The sequence below is a fragment of the Sceloporus occidentalis genome, unplaced genomic scaffold (genome assembly GCF_023333645.1).
Source record: "Sceloporus occidentalis isolate IW3139 unplaced genomic scaffold, rSceOcc1.0.p SCAF_1, whole genome shotgun sequence".
NCBI lineage: Eukaryota > Metazoa > Chordata > Lepidosauria > Squamata > Phrynosomatidae > Sceloporus > Sceloporus occidentalis.
Window position 1 is genome coordinate 78,144,829 of NW_028316981.1, and position 17,708 is coordinate 78,162,536.

Here is a 17,708-nt window from a genome sequence, read left to right on the forward strand (position 1 = left end):
CCCCGCCCCTCTCCGAACTCCTCCGGCGCAGAGCGTGAACGTAATAGTTGGCGCATGCGCGCGAGGTGAAGTGAGGCTAAGCAATGCAGTCTGTCATTAGCGTCGTCATCGCCTGCAAGGCGCGATGCCGCCATCTTTGTAGCGGGCATTGCCCTTACGCGCAGGTGCTGGAAAGGGAAGGCGTAGGTGAGGAGGAAAGGAGGGTCTGGGGGTTACACTGGGGAGGGAATGGGCGGCTCGCTTGCCCCAGGGTTAGCTGCTCTGGTTCTGCCCTGGCTCCGTTCTGTGGAATGCTGGGACCTGTAGTTCTGCGAGACATGGAGCCCTTCTCTATCAGAGTAGCTCTGGGGCCACAATAAACTACAGTTCCTGGGATTCCCTCGCACTGAGCCAGGGCAGCTGAAGCAGTCTCAAACTGGGTTATTTCTGCAGTGTGTTTTGGATCTTAGTCGTCACCCGTTAAAATAATAATAAATAATATAATAAATATAATAATAATAATAATAATAATAATTTATTTATGTCCCGCCTCCCCATCAGGATCGAGGCGGCTTACAATAAAAGTAGAAATGCAACAGTAACGGAATAAAACCCATCATTTCTCCCACCGGCACAAGAATTAAAATTCCCTCATAAGAACAGAATGGCATCCGGCTATTGAAACAGCCAGACAGCCCAGCAACAACATCATAATGATAATAATAAAGCTTTCAATTATGATTTTGCTCAAGGAGCAGCGAGGGGGGTTGCCATAATTGTCCACTTTTACCAGGGACAAAATGTGGAACAAATTCAAGACCAAACTGTAGGACAACTGCAGGACAAAACTCAGCCCAAAATGTAGGACATTGAAGAAAAATGGTGGACCTTAAATGTCCTACATTTTGAGCTGAGTTTTGTCCTGCAGTTGCCCTACAGTTTGGTCTTGAATTTGTCCTACATTTTGTCCCTGGTAAAAGTGGACAATTATGGCAGCCCTAATTAAGGTGGCTTCAATATTACCTTGGGATTTTGGGATTCTGTAGTTCCATGGGATACTTAGCTTTCCTTGTCAGAGAGCTCTGGTGCCACAACAGTGAACTACAAATCCCAGGATTCCATAGGATGGGTCCTTGGCAGTTAGCACATTGACCAACTTTACTTTGCGTCAGTGTGGCAGCAGCAGCCTTAGGTTCACGTCGTATTCCCACTGTGACCTTTTCAGTTCCTTTTATCGATTCCTCAGGCTGCGTCTGCACTGCAAAACTAATGCAGTTTGACATCACTTTGACTGCTGTGGCTCAATGCTATGGGATCCTTGGAACTGCAGTTCTGTGAGATATTTAGCCTTCTCTGTCAGAAAGCTCTGGTGTTACCTGTTTGTTTGTTTGTTTGTTTGTTGTGTGCCTTTGAGTCATTTTTGATTTATGGAGAGCCTTAGGCAAAGCAATAGTGGGTTTTTCTTGGCAAGACTTGCTCAGAGGGGGTTTGCCATTGCTTTCCCCTGAGGCTGAGAGAGTGTGACTAGCCCAAGGTCGCCCAGTGGGTTTACATAGCTGAAAGTGGGAATCGAACCCTGGTCTCCAGAGTCACAGTCCAGCACTCGAACCGCTATGCCACGCTGTGCCACAACAAACTACAAATCCCAGGATTCTATAGGATTAAAGCGATGTCAGGCTACGTTAATTCTGCAGTGTGGCAGCAGACTAAGTTGATGTTAGTGAAAGATTTCTAGCGTGATAGCCGTGTTAATCTGTTTCAAGAAAACCAACAAAGAGTGTTGTGTCATCTTAAAGTCCAGCTAATTCTATGATATAAGCTTTTAGGGACACGCTATTCAATTTGTATATTACATCTGATGAAGTGGATGGTGTTTGGAAAATCTTATGGCACAGTAAAAGAGAGTTAGTTTCCAAAGTACCATAAGTCCCTTTATTGTTAGTAAAAGGTGTGTTTTCTTCTTCTTTCTGTAATGCCAAAAGAAGTTATTTGACCCCATATTTACTTACTGGGAGGTGTTTCCCATTAACTACAGCAGGGCATATTTCCAAGTAACAAATCCATTGTACTGTGAATGAGTTGATTTACTGAGGATCTACTGAGCTGTCAGAAGGAGTAGTATCAGATAGTGACAGGTATAATTATTTTGTGCCATTGAACTCTGTCCATTGCTCTCTTCCAGGATGGGGACCATGGCCCATGAACCTGCACCCTGCACCATCAAAAGCCCAGTGGCTCTACAAGTGGGAGACATGAGGACAGAGCTGGGCCGTCCAGGTGTGGTAGTGATTGATGTTGTGCTCCCTCACTCTCAGGTCATTGATGTAAGTGTGAAAAAAAAATAACAAATGTAGGGCACTAACAGTTACCACATCATATGGCATTAACCCTGCAGTTAGTTTTTTAGGGGATTACATGTGAGCCAGGGAAACTCCACTTCCAAATTTGCCTCTGCCATGAATTCAGTTCATAGATGTGGGCAGGATTCTCTACTTTTATTTTCTTCTGGAAACAGTGAAGATTGCTCAGCAAAGGAAGGCGGACTTCCCAGAGCATATATCCACATCCCTTGAAGTATGTTGTGTATTGCTTAGCATGACTTTAGACATCTCATTCATCTCTTATTTCAGTTGCAAGAAATCATATTCAAGAACTACTACACAGCCTTTTTGACTCTTCGGGTGCAGCGCCGTAGCCCTGCAGATGGAGGGAATGAAAGTCCTTCCAAATGGGTTACTTGTCTGCGGAACTACTGTTTAATGCCCAACCCACACACAGAGGAAGGCTCTCAGGACTACTTCTCCTTGTCTAGACATCAGGTCAGAACTTCAGCTTATATCAGCGTTGTGTATAGTTGATGTGGTCTCTTTTGCCACTCAGATTGTTTCCTGTCTGACCTGTCAAACTGCTCTCTCTGACAGCAAGAACAAGCATCACTCTGTATGTATCTTTTAAAAAATAAATAAATAACTCTTTAGAGCAGTGATGAAAATCACGTGGCTTTCCAGATGTTGTTGAATTGTAACCTCTAACAGTCCTAGCCATATTAACGATGGGGGTACCAGTAAAACTACATTTTTGATAGTGCAAGTTTATAAATGTGTACTCTTGGTGATCCTTAGTACTTCTCATCAGACAGAGGTTTGCTATTCAGTAAACTGAGGAACGGTATTCAGTGATACAAGTATGCCTCAGCTAAGTCGATATGTTCCTGAACATTATTTCGTTAATAGAAAATTTGCTACCAGAGGCAGAAATAATTTGGAAAGAATAAGAATAGGTTCCTTTGTTGCTGATGTTTTTATTGAAAATATCTTAAAACAAAACTTTGAGAATGGGAGCTTGTTAACAAATAAAGTAAATGATTAACAGGAATATCACAAATGCACATCTTAAGATTCTGCCAAAGTCAAGTCAGGAGTGTAGTTAAAAGGTTCTCACAAAAGGACAAGTATATTTATATTATCAGTATATCCTTCCAAAATTTCTTGTGGTGTAGTGAGATTGTCCAAAGTCCACCCTTGTTATTCAAATAATCAATAATTGGAACCATTTCCCAACAGACTTGTTCTCTTTGGTTTCTTCCTTGATATACCTTGTGTTCATGATCTGTTTTTCATACAATGAAAAGTCCAAAACTCCTTGGAGCCATGTTTGAATGTTCAAATCATCTGCTTAGTTCCAATTTTTGGCGATTTGTTTATGTGCGACAAATAAAAGTTGGCGAAGTTATGTGTTTGTATGTAACAATGCATTATTGTCTAGAAAAAATAAAATAAAAGGAATGCACCCCTTTTAATAATTTCCCCCCTCTTGTAATAGCTTCAGTAGGTTTAAGTATATGCCTTCAGCTGTGGGCAGACTAGTCACATGTGAATTAGCGTGGCTTACTCCTCACACTCCCTCCAGCAAATCATTTGAACATCTTTACTGAATAGGAAAAGTTTTGAGGGATAGTAATGTCACTTTTATTGTTCTTGTTAACTGCTGTCAAGTCAACTTCGACTTCTAGAGACACCATGAAGGAGCAACTTCCAAGTTACCCTGTCTTCATTGCCCTGCTCTAGTCTTGCAGACTCAGGACTGTGGCTTCCTTGATTGAATCTGTCCATCTGAAATGCAGCCTTCCTCTTTTCCTATTTCCCTCAACTTTACCAAGAAGTATTGTCTTTTCTAGTGAATCATGTCTTCTCGTGGTATGTCCAGAGTACCTCTTGGCTTCTATGGCAAGGCTTGATTTGTCTATGTGACATTGGTTTATCTTGTTAGCAGTCCCCGGTATCCACAGAACTCTTCTCCAGCAGCACATCTCAAACGAGTTTATTTTTTCCTTACCAATTCCTTTGTGACTCCTTCCCTGCTGCTGATGCCCAATAACTGCTTGGCACATTTAGTCTAGCTCCTTGCAAAAGCCTATCTGCCATGGGAGACTCTATTAGCAGCATTACTGCCATCAGCATAGCCTCTTGCCTCATAGAAGCATGCAGTCCCAGCATCACAGAAAGGTAGTGCCACAAAAAGGAGGAGTAGTTTAGCATGTTTCAGCAAAGTTTTCATTCAGACTAACAACGCGGACTGGTGAAATGAAACAACCAGGTCAATTATTCTTGCCTAAGTAAATAAAAACATTTTGAACCTTCTAGAGATGACTTCGAATCTCATTTCAAACGCCTCCAAGCATGACTTTTTAAAATTTCACCAGCTTCCACTTTTCTTATGATTTTAAATTTGGTAGCCACATTTACAGATCTATGCTTCTTTAATGTGCCAGAGGTAGCTGATGAGGCATCTTATCTGCTTTCTCCTTTTCTCTCTGTTTTGCTGTTCACACATGCTCAATAAGGGATTCTGGAGGCAGCTGCTGTTTATTTTGCCTTTTTAGGCTGGCACACACAGCAACAAGGCGACTGGCTAGTGCAGAATCCCATTCTTCTCAGTTCATGCATTACATTGTTAGCTGCAGATATACTCATGCAAACTGACACAGAAAGTCTGTGTTTCTTCAGCTAATGCTACTAAAAAAAGGCCAGCTAGATAGGGAACAAGAAGGAAAAGCAGGGCCTGAAGGTATAAAAATGCTTTGTAAAAAGGAGCATTTTTGTCAGAGGCTTTGTTAACTGAGGTGTGCCTCTATTTCTTTTTTACTGATTTAAAACATTTATATCCCACCTCCTCTGAACAGCTCAAAGCAGCTGCTAATGAAAGCATAACTGAATAGTTTAAAACAGCTCTTGCAGTATAACAACAAAATTAATAATTAAAGCATCCGTTCATAGCAATGTGAATGCCTATAGCCTTCTCCTCTTCCCATGTTGTTGTTGTGCCCTTGAGTCAAATCTGACTCATTGTAACCCTCATGTTTAGAGTATAATAAGATTCCAGATTCGTGGCTTGAACATCAGCCTCTTTCTTTTTTTCTTTCTTTTTTATTGGTCTTCATAACAACATAAAATATACAAGTTTCCAGACACCTTGAAGTTTCTAGCTCTTCTCTACCTATGGCTTTTCATGGGCCTTCTTTATAGACATCAATTCTTCAATTAAATTCATTCTCAGAACATAGCCATTACATCTTATTTTAAAACCTATTCAAACCGTGTTCCTCTAACTGATTATGTATACAGCAACTAATATTCCAACCAGTTTTCTTTTCATTTTCTTCTTGACTATTTTGTCATTTAATCTCCCTAATTCCTTAGGACCCATTCTCTGTTTTCCCATGATCATTTCATTTCTTTAATGTCATTCTAAATTAACTCTTATAAAAATTATTTTATAAGCAGTCTACTTTTACTACTTTCAAAAATTTCTATACAAGTTCCAGAAAGTAAAAATAATATTGTAGGTTTAATCTAGTATTGTATTTACTGATTTCTTCCTATCTTTATACATGGATAATAACATCACTGCATAAACTCCGTTTTTATTCTCCATTTTTCTTTTCAGTATGATTCCTCATCTACTCTTGATTTTGGTTTGTCTTTAATCAAAATTGTTAGTTTGTCCATTTCTCTCATTTTATGTATTTTCTAAATCCATTCCTCAATTTGTTGGGGTCTTCTTGTTTCCATCTTTTTACTAAAATTATTCTTGTCGCCATTACCAAATAAAGTATTATTCTCCTGTGTTTCCTTTCATCCTCTCTTTTTATAGTAGATGTTATATTAAGTAAATAGTAAAGTAAAGTAAAAAATTTTGTTCGGTCATTGACCAATACAAAACTTGACAATACAACAACTACACAACACGGTTATTAAAAATTGTGTATACAATTTCAGATACGATTTCAGATCAGCTGTAAACATTTCAGCTTTCGTCAGCAACCAGTTGGGGGCGTAATTTACATACAGTATAGCAAAATTTTGCCACCTTATGAAGAACATTTGGTTTTCGGTTATCCAAAAGATAACGTAAATAGAAAGTGTCAATATGACCGAGGTATTTATTTAGGAGAGGCATGATCAGCTGATGGCGAATATCTTTATAAAATTGACAGTACAGAAGAACATGCTCTGTCGTTTCAATAACACCACCATCTCACCGGCAAAGCCGAGATTCATAAGGTGTTTTCCTATATCTTCCTTCTAACATTGCTGTTGGCAGAGCATTAAATCAAGCTAAAGATAAAGCTCCCCTAAATTTGGGTATTGTGACATGACATAAGTAGAAGAGACCAACATTAAATTATTAACCACTATATGTCTAGGAAAAGCAGCAATTTCTATCTGGCCTTCGATGTCTAAGATCCTTTGTTTAATGTCCAGTTTTGCTTGATCTATTTCCAGCTTTAGGATGGTATCCCTGGAAAGTCCTAGAAGATTCAATTTCTTGATTATAGCTATTTCCCAAGAGGATTTATGAATGTCTACCAGGATTAATTGTGTTAATCCTCCAGGATTTTTATTTAATTTAAGACAGTATGTGAAGATGTTAATCCACAGGATAGTCTCAATTTTACTAATCCCTTCTTCCCTTCGCAATACAGCATTTGGCACACAACGAGTTACCTGAAATATCTTCCTCAAAAACTTTGTTTGTACTCATTCAAGGGCAATCATGTCATTATAAGGTCCTAATTGAGCTCCATATAGTAATTGTGATCTTACTTTGGCTGTGAAAAGTTTAATTGTGGCGGGAATGAACTGGGCTCCCTTGGAAAAGAAATAATTTTGAATAGAATTTGCCGTTCTTTGGTTATTTCGAATAACATAATCTAAGTGAGCGTGTCTTCTCCCTGAAGCTTGAAATACAGTCCCCAAGTATTTAAAGATTTTAACCTGTTCAATAAGTTGCCCTTCCAGCATCCAATTTCTCAATTTAGGGCATTTAGAGAAGGTAAGGATCTTGGTCTTAGAGAAATTTATTATTAATTTTTCCTCAGCACAATAGTGAACAAGAGATTTTAGGGCTCTCTTAAGGCCTGTGGGGGTCAGAGATAAAATAACCGTGTTGTCAGCATATAATAATATATTGATATGTCTATTAGCTAACTTGGGGGAGTGAAAGGAAGGGTTGTTCAGAAAGGAAATTAGCGGGTTTATATAGTAATTGAATAGGGTTGGGGCCTATTAAGTAAGTATATTTTAGGATACATAGGGTATTGGATGTTAAATATCTTTGCTATCTCTATGTGGATTTTTCTGCAATTTTTTTTCACTTTTACACGTGAACACCACATATGAATCATGGAACCCACTGCTTTATGGCATCTCCAACACGTTATTCCCCAATTTGTATATTTTATCTATTTTCTGTGACCTATTGGCTACTTTTAAGATATTTTCCTTCAGGTCCTGTGAATCTGTCATCAACCACTTTCTTTCTTTATGGAAGAAATTTACATCATGCATGATATAGAACTTGAAGAAACAGAGAGCATGCACTGTGTTTTGTGATCTCTAAGTTAATATAAGGGGTGGCCATGGTAGTCTATTGCAATAGCAATAATAAGGAGTCCTGTGGCATATTAAAGATTAATAAATTTATTAACATGAGGGCTTTGTGGACTATAGCTCACTCCATCATATACTTGAAGTTTTATCCAGGATTTCCAATGTCCATATGGTTATGGGAGTGGTGGATTATAATCAGTGAGGTCAAGGAGAAAGTACACATAGTATTAGTGTTACCATTAGTGCAGATAATACAGACAGTTCTAGGTTTAACTGGTGCAGTGCAGTAAAAAACTTTCATCCTATCCCTCTGATGGTAGAGTGATGAGTTAAGTTTCAGACTATTCTTACTGTTGCATCTGTTTCAATAATTCTTTGTCTCTTTCCTTTTGCCAGATGCTTTGTGATGTGGACCGGGTGGCCGCCATACGTCTTATTCTGCGCCAACCATCTCCAGTGTGGTTGCATTTCACCATTGAGGAGTTGCAACTTTTCCCTGGGGGCTTGAAGGTGCATCCCCTATGTTTCTTAACAGCATTTTCCCCTTCTATAGCCACTTTCCCATTCCTCCCTGATTAATGTGACAGATGATCAGATTAAACATTCTTCAAAAAGGAATCTGCAATCTGACAGTGAGCTGGTCTGACAGTGAGCTCTCTGTGTTTTACTTTTTTTCCCAAGAGGATGCTAAACCACACAGATGAACTGGAGAAGATGCTGTGCCTGGTTTTCTTCATTTAATGCAAAGTTGCCAGGCAAGCTCCAGTTCTCTGCTTTGAAATAGTTCACATCAATTGTTAAAACCTAACTTCCAGCTTCTGTGGAGCAAAACCTATTGTCCTTTCAGCCACTTTGAGTTTTCTGTGTGATCCAACTGCTAAACCTGCCTTCGCAGTGTCTCATTCATGGAGCACTGTCATCCATGGAAGAAGTGTACACTTCACTTTCTCATTTTGTCATCTGTGCCACCGAATTTACATCCTGTGCTTGGCTGATGAATGCAGCTGCCCGAGTCTCTCTGTGAACATGGGATGAAGTAGTCACCCATGATTTTAACTCCTCATTTGCCAGGTCTAATTTTGAAAATTATCCTATTGTAAGCTTTACCAGTGAAATCCAAGTAGGGAAAAGAACATAACTCCAGACCCTAGACTCTAGACATTTGGCATGTGTATTACTCAAGGGATCAATTCTGGGACATTTCACGTAATACAATTTTCCCATTAAATCTGGAACCCTATTTTTCTTACCCAAAATGAACAACGTAGGTATTTTAGCCCCCAAAACACATTTGTTTTGACCTCACTATTATTCTGGCTTGGCTACAGGGGAATGGGAAAGGAAGGTAGACTGCTGTGTGAACACACTACCACTGCTGCAGAAGTATTACCCACCCAGTGAGCAGCAAAGAACTGTGCAGGTGGAGTGAGTGAATGAGCAAAAGACTGCAAAGGCAGACAGGTGGAGATTGCCATTGCCACCATGTGCTCCTCCCAGTCTACATTGCAGACTCCTTCCGGGGCCACCACTACTGGGATGGCCTGGCAAGTTATCTGTGGGGCCTGGGAGCCCACTCCTTTCCCTTGCCTGGTGACTCTGCTGAAGGAGGTGTGAGCTAAGGAGGAGGATAGGCTGGCAAGTAACAGGGGCCACCCAGCTCTGGAGAAAGCCCAAGGAGGAGGAGGGGGACCACTGTCTGGCAAAAAGTTGACTTCTGTGGCTTCAGCTATTCAACTCTGAACACAAGGTAGAGTGACCAGCAAGGAGAAGGTCTGTGCATACAATTAGATCTGCATAATATGGACTCACATAATATCCAGGCCACTTGTATTCCCTTATCACATTGTAAGTAATACTTCTGAAAAAGTCTGAAGTAGGAGTTCCTACAAGGGAACTCTGTGTTTTCCAGAAACAGTTGAAACCTCTTACTTGTCTATCAATAGCCTGATCTGAGAGACTGATTAGGTGATGGTAATGTACAGTATTATCTTTGCTTCTATGTAATTCTGCTTAGGGCTGCTTTTCTTTTCTAGAGTCCACAGAAAGGCTTTCCAGCTTGGCTTTCTCATCCGTCACCTCAGGAACAGCCAGCAAACGTGCATGAGGTCAGTATTATCATGGAGACCAAGGCCTTTCTTCCAGTCAGGGCATGTTTCTAGGTGAAGAGCTCCCAAAAGGATTGGTTAAAATTGCTAATGGGCACTTAGTGGGGAGTGTCTTGATAAAATGGCAAGTATCAAAAACGGGGTGGGGAGAAAGTGCCAATTGGAATATAATTATTCTTTGCTTTCAGAATCTGCCTGATGCTGACAAAGTGTCTTCTGAAGTGCAACAAATGTGGGTTCTGACAGAGATGCTCCAAGCCAGCCAGCCAGCAACAAGGATCGGGCGCTTTGATGTTAGTTTCCTTTTGCTTATAGTAGTGGTAGTGCATTATTCATTGCAGTCCAGAATTCATACACAACTAGTGTGGTGAAAATGTTTCTCCTCTTGAAGAGGAAGGTTACCTCTCTGCAGATTATATGTCCAGAGATTGCTGCCAGAAATCACGACTTCCATCATGATATCAAAAGATCTGGATGTTGGGAGAAAGCCCTCTTCTGGAGCTAAAATGGCCCAGAGACAGACAAAGACGTGGTGAAATTTACTCCAAGAGGATATTGTGAGGCATTTTGGAGTAAACGTTTTTTCAAATATTGTTTGCAGAAGACGCAACAGGGGGTGCAGCTGTTGTGATCCCTAGCCCCTGACAGTTCTCCACCTCTGTTGTGGATAGTTTCAGGTGACCACTATTAGGTTTTCCCATTTTAACCTGAAGTCAGCGATAGTGACTGGCCCAAAGTCTCCTACTAGGCTGAATGGGAATTTGAATTATCTTCTTAATCCATTGGCAGAGAGCCTCTGGCTTTCCAGATAATGAATTGCAACTCCCATTGTGTCTGACTATAAGCCCATGCTAGTTGGGATTGATGGGAGATTCTCTCAGGAGAGCTCCAAGTTTGCAATTATTACCTTAATCCATGTCCAGCAATGTATCAACTACTTCGAATGTATCTGTTATATTTGTATCCTGCCTACCTTTCAGTGTATTCAGAGCAGCATATATGGTTCAAGGCATCATTTATCCTCACAGCTACCCTTTGAGATTGGTTATTTTGAGTGAGTGGCCCAAATTGTAAGAAGAAAATGCAGCTGTGGCCACTTTGGTTAAAAGAAAAATGTCCAAGTCCATAGTGTGGAGGTACCTTTATTAAGCCAAACCGTAAATTCACTGTCATTTTCATGGCTCAAGAGAGTCCTGATTTCCCTCATCCCATCCTAACACATAACTTCCCACTAGGGCCCTCCGTTCTGGTAGTCAAGGTCTGCTGTCCCAGCCCAGGATTTCCTCTGCCTCATCTCGGATTTGCCCCTTTTCACTCGCTGCCCCTCACTCCTGGAACCTTCTTCCCCCACGAACAAGAGCCATCACTTCTTTAACCAGCTTCAAAACGGAGTTGAAGACCATCCTATTCAGGGCAGCGTTCCCAGGCATTGCATAATTGTCACTTGCTATTTGATGTTCTTTTGTTGCTTGTTTTATTGAATCATTTCCTATATTGCTATGTATTTTATATGTATTATCCTACTAGAGAGGCCCCTTCCCCACCACCACTCCCTTTGTGTCGTGTCTTTTTAGATTGTAAGCCTGAGGGCAGGGAACTGTCCAATTAAAAAGATTGTATGTACAGCGCTGTGTAAATTTACAGCGCTTTATAAATAAAGGTTAATAATAATAATAATAATAACAACAACAACAACTAGAGTGCAATGGCTCTCCCAGAGTATAGGGTCATTAGGGAACAAATGTCATACAATACTCAAAGTTTGCTGAACATTTGCTAAAAATAATTTTCTATATCTGTTTCAGGTTGATGGCTCCTATGATCTTAAAATCCTGTCTTATACTTGAATTCTCCCTGGGCCAGAAGTGGGAAAAGCACTTCAGAGGTGAATTGTCTGGGTTGCATGCCTATATTGTTGAATAGTTTTGAGGCAGAAGGAAATGATGGATTAAATCTGTCAGCTTCAAGTTCCAGTCCTTCCTCTTTCTGCTGTTCAGAGATGTCTTTGCAGTGTTTTCCTCCCATGCCATCTTTTCCTCAACCAGGCCCTATCTAGAGAACATTCTTATTTTGCACTAGGCCATGCAAGTTTGGATTACCTGGATTGAAGGTGCCTTACTTGGGCTTTTCATCTACTGCTTTGCTTTTCCAAACCCTGCTCATGTAAAAGGAAAAAAACTGAGCATCCTTTTCAAGATACTGGTACTGTAAGAGTGGGAAATCTCTTGCTTTTCCTAAGGGAATGGCCTGAAATGGTTTGAGAATAACATGACTGAAAGCATTTTATTCCCAAATCCAAGGCTTAGAATTCCAGAGTTCAGTGATGAGTTTATTTGCTATGGTTTCCTCACTTCAGTCCACGGAGTGTCAGTCCTTTTTCCTTTAATTAATAATGTGGAGACAATAAGAGAAACTTCCTAAAAGCTTATCCCTTATTCTCCCCAAAAGAAAGGGTGAGAAGTATGTGTTCATTTAGATGTTTCTTGGTTCCATCATGGGCAGTGATTATGAATGATAGAACATCTAGTCCATTAATATCTGTGTGGGATCTTGGTTATCTATCCCTATTTTAAAGAGATGAGAATAAGTTAGCTAATGATTTCATAGACCTAGGCCTGACATCTTTGAAGCTGACAGTGACTTTACTGCAGTACAGGAAACAGTTGTAGCAAAAAATATTATAAAACAAAAGTGATAGTCTGCACTCTGTGTAAGTCAAACTGTAGCAATATTTTGATTTTAAGTTGAGCCCATAATGATTTTTAATTGTCATAACTATATAGGTTTCAGGAAGCAAAATTAGAAAATCTGTCTGCTGATGTTCTGGAGCTTTCTTATGGAAAGTCAAATTGCATCACAAACTACTGTCTCATATGTATTCTTAAACATGTCCTTATTAACTGTCTGTTCCATCTCCTCAACTAACCTCTGTTGCAGGTTGTAGATACTCATTTCTACTGGGTGAACTATTGCACACAGACACTACGTGTTGAGAGCTAAAGTGGACTACTATTTATGGGAAAAGGCTGGGTCCATATTCCTACGTTAAGTAAGAACTTTCTCTCAACTTGCCCACTGGCAAAGCAAGTCTAACATTTCCCCTCCAAGGGCTACTCTGTCAGCTTAGGAAGAGAATATCTGAGCACCTTCTCTATTTCTGTTGCACCACATTGCTCCCAGACGAATGTATCTTCCTTGTGGTAAGCGACACTTCTTGCAGCATCTGTACAATCTCTAGCTGTCAGATGCACTAAACTGCAGAACAAAATGAATTACTACAGTAGGATCTGCAGCTATTATATGGTTTTTAATGCTGGACATTAGATCTCAGGAGGAGGCTTACTTAGTTTCCTGTATCTATGTACTTTCCTCCCTATTATTTATTATGAACTATTTATGTTATTTATTTATAACTTGAAAGAACTGCAGTGGTCTTCAAATCCATTGTATTAAATCAGGATTGATGTATGGTCTTTCCCAGCAGATGCTAAATAAGTCACAAATAAAGGACAATTCCTTTATTTATTTCATGTGCTTATTATAACTGCATACACTAAAAAAAAGTATTAATTCTTACCTATGTACTTAGGAAAAATGCTAAATTTATTTATGAATCGATGGTGGTGGTGGTGATGCCTTTTTCTCAGGGACTCAAGACAGCTCAGTACAGCTAAAAAACTTATACTATACAAAAATTAAACACTCAAAGGTCTGTCAAAACAAAAACGGTTTCCCCAACCTATGGAAAGACAACAAAGAAGGCACCAATCTAAGTTTTCTAGGAAGGGAATTCCAGAGCCTGGGAGCAGCCATTGAGAAAGTCATCTCCTGTGTTCCCATGAGATAGATTAATTAATTAATTAATTAATTAATTCAGTTTATATCCTGCCTTTCTCCCAAAATGGGAGCAAAAGCAGCTCAAAGTATGAGTTAAAGCAAAGTACAATTCAAAAATGGGCAATACAAAGGTTAAAACCAATTGTGTTAAAAATGTTAATTTACAGCAATTGGAAACCATGGTCTGTGAGGAGTGACTTAGGAAGCTGGGTATGTTTACCCAGAAAAAAGAAGGTTAAGAGGTGATATGATAGCCCTGTTTAAATATTTGAAGGGGTGTCATATTGAGGATGGAGCAAGCTTGTTTTCTGCTGCTCCAGAGATTAAGACACAGAACAATGGATGCAAGCTGCAGGAAAAGAGATTCCACCTCAACATTTGGAGGACTTCCTGACAGTAAGAGCTGTTTGACAGTGGAACGCACTCCTTTGGAAGTTTTTAAGCAGAGGCTGGATGGCCACCTGTCGGGGTTGCTTTGATTCTGTATTCCTGCATGGCAGAATGGGATTGAACCGGATAGCTCTTGGGGTCTCTTCCGACTCTGATTCTAAAAAGACATTAAAAAGACAAAAATACAACCCAACCCAATTGCCTGTAAGCGTGGTGAGATCACAAGGAGGACTTCCCCATAAGATCTCAAAAGCAAATTTGTATTTGAGGGGGTAAAAACATTAAACTAGTGTTTTAGTTTTTATGGTATACAGAAATGTTACTACCTATCCTGATGTTCTTAAAATTATACATAAGAATGGCCACGCAAAATCATTCAGGCAAATTAATTTGCTAGTTGTTCTTGCACTTTCTTTATCCTCTTCTATTAGGTGTGAGGAACCTGTTGGCTTCCAGACATTGTTGGACTCTTAACTCCCATCAACCACAGCCAGCACAGCAATGGCCAAGGATTATGGGATGTGTTGTCTGGCAGCTGGAAAGCCACAGGCTTTGCATACTGTGACCTAAGCATTTGTTCCCCTAAAGATCTTGAACAATTGTTTTATTTTTAGAGGCCTTGAACCAACCCATTATTTATAGGGAGTTTATCACACAGGGGAACAATTGAAAGTATAAACAGTGCTTAATCTGTCATAATCCTGCAATTGTGCTAATGGTTTTCACACGATATCGAGATGAAACGTGATTAAAGTGCCATTATCCCGTGAATAACCAGGCAAGAAACGGCAGCAAATCATTCACGGGATTTTCCCATGAATTTCTTTTTACTGTTTATTGCCTGGTTATTCATGGGATAATGGCTCTTATGTCAATCTTATTTTAATCACGTTTTATTGTCAATTGCGTGATTTTCATGAGTTAATCACTGTTTAAACTCCACATTTCCCCCATGTGATAAACTCCTAAATATGTGTGTGTGTGTGTGTACACACACACACACACACACACACACACACACACACACACGGCTCTTTGTATCTTTCAATCCCCAACAAACAGAAACATTGAAACAAAAAGTCCTGCCTGATCATCCTACCCAAACAACTGTGACATACTGTAACTCTGAAATGAAGCAAAAGTCACTCCCACAACTGTAATTGGGATTACTAAGAATTCTTTGTGAGCCAGCATGGCGTAGTTGTTTTAGTGTTGGGCTAGGACTCTGGAGACTAGGGTTCAAATCTCTGCTTGGCCATGGAAACCTGCTGGGTGACCTAGGGCAAGTCACACTCTCTCAGCCTTGGAGGAAGACAAAGGCACAGTTTCCCCTAAACAAATTATTATTATTATTATTATTATTATTATTATTATTATTATTATTATTGTTAAAGGCTCACAACAAAGTGGTCATTAACAGACAACAGGTGGTAACAATCATGCAGGGATAAACTGATTAACACAAGTAGTGGGATAGTATGCCTTTGTCTTTATTCCAGATAAACTCTTGAAGGCACACAACAACAAAGTGGTTGTTAACAGACAACAGTTAACAGACAATAGTTAGGTGATAACAATCATACAAGGATGAACTGGTTAACATGAGGAGTGTGACAGTATGCTTTCTTCCCTACTCAGTCCACAGGAGATGGAGATGGACCATTTACTAATTATTCCTCAGCCAGGGTGACCATGTGTCCTCCTTTCCCAGGACATGTCCTACATTTCAGCCTTCTGTCCAGGAATAATCCCAAAATGTCCTCCATTTTGAACACGAACAAGAGGTACATTGAGTAACACCAGTTTGGCTGTTCTCCTTTGATAAATTAGTCTCCCTGGCAGCCTGTCCTTGCTGCAAAGAGGTGGATAGGATGGATCCTTCTAAAGTCCCTTTTCCTAGGAACAGCAACCAACAAGATTTGGCCCCAAAGTTTGAGGCACATTTGCTTCTTGGAGGGGAAAAGGACAGCAAATGCATTAGGCCATGGGCTGCTTGAGGACACAATGCTAATGCTGAAAGGGGTTTTTCCTTCATTTCAATGGACAAATGAAAGGAATGATATTAATGTAGATTCAGTCAAGGCTTTGTTACTAGTAAAGTCCATTTTTAAGTATTTGCCTTGCTCAGAGTTCTCTTAGGTATATGGCAAGCCAACAAGACATTTTAATGTAGATAAGTTCATCAGGAAAAACTATATGGTCAAGTACATAATAAAATACAGTATTTGTGACATGTATATGACTGGCTTGGTGTAGTGGCTTGAGTGTTGGACTACAACTCTGGAGACCAGGGTTTAAATCCTGGCTCAGCCACAGAAATCCACTGGGTACCTTTGGCAAGTCACACTCTCTCAGCCTCAGAAGGCAGGACCAGCAAACCCACTCTGAAGAAACTTGTCAAGAAAACCCTATTGTAGGCTGGCCTTAAGAGTTGCTGTAGGTCACATATGACTTGGTGGCAAACCAGCACCACCACCACAATATACTGCTGAATAAACCATATGAAATGGATCCATTTTTCTGTGTTGTGAGCTTTTCTTTTGTCCGGTCCTCCTTTTTTCTTGAAAGGCCAACATTCTGCGGTGCCTGGTCCTCCTTTACCGTTATTGACCCCTGGTCACCCTCTTGAGGAGCCCTGGGCACTCCTTGCCTTCTCCCCCAAGGCCCTCCCCAGTGAGTCCCAGACTCTGGTTTGCCAATCTGTAGGGAAAGATCTTGCAGCACCTTTGAGGCTGACTGAAAGAAAGAAGTTGGCAGAGGAGCTTCCCTGGCCTTCAGTCTACTTCCTCAGGTGCATATAGTCATGGGTCTAGGAAAGCTCCTGCTACCAACTTAGAATCATAGATCTCTAGACTATATGTCTACTTCCTCAGGGGCATATGGTCATGGGTCTAGGAAAGCTCCTGCTACCAACTTAGAATCATAGATCTCTAGACTATATGTCTACTTCCTCAGGGGCATATGGTCATGGGTCTAGGAAAGCTCCTGCTACCAACTTAGAATCATAGATCTCTAGACTATATGTCTACTTCCTCAGGGGCATATGGTCATGGGTCTAGGAAAGCTCCTGCTACCAACTTAGAATCATAGATCTCTAGACTATATGTCTACTTCCTCAGGGGCATATGGTCATGGGTCTAGGAAAGCTCCTGCTACCAACTTAGAATCATAGATCTCTAGACTATATGTCTACTTCCTCAGGGGCATATGGTCATGGGTCTAGGAAAGCTCCTGCTACCAATTTCTTACAGTCTGTAGAGAGAGATCCTGCAGCACCTTTGAGACTGAAAGAAAGCAGTTGGCCAAGGAGCTGCTGTAGATTTGAGTCTACTTCCTCAGATGCATTTGGAAGCAGAGTTCAGTCAGTCTCAAAGGTGCTGCAGGGTCTCTCCCTTCCTCCTGATGATTGCCCACTCTAACTCTCTGGATGCTTGGTGCTTGGACTTCGTCTCCCAGAATCCGGCCCGGGGCGAAGGCGGCGGAGGAGGCTTCTGGGAGCTGAAGT

The 17,708-nt window shown here is 40.5% G+C and overlaps 1 protein-coding gene across 2 annotated transcripts; it reads left to right on the forward strand.

Moving 5' to 3' along the window:
* The first annotated feature begins 118 nt into the window (after window positions 1-118).
* On the forward strand, window positions 119-16,705 carry NICN1 (nicolin 1, tubulin polyglutamylase complex subunit). Of its 2 annotated transcripts, XM_089526394.1 has the most exons (8): window positions 119-186; window positions 2,162-2,303; window positions 2,610-2,798; window positions 8,268-8,381; window positions 9,905-9,976; window positions 10,165-10,269; window positions 11,782-11,861; window positions 12,914-16,705. In XM_089526394.1, the coding sequence occupies exons 2-7, from the start codon at window positions 2,163-2,165 to the stop codon at window positions 11,821-11,823; spliced, it is 663 nt and encodes a 220-aa protein (XP_089382520.1). In that variant the 5' UTR covers window positions 119-186; window position 2,162; the 3' UTR covers window positions 11,824-11,861; window positions 12,914-16,705. The 2 variants fall into 2 exon arrangements, with proteins under 2 accessions (XP_089382520.1, XP_089382512.1); XM_089526386.1 differs by lacking the exon at window positions 12,914-16,705 and having other exon boundaries at window positions 11,782-11,943.
* Window positions 16,706-17,708: the final 1,003 nt, after the last annotated feature.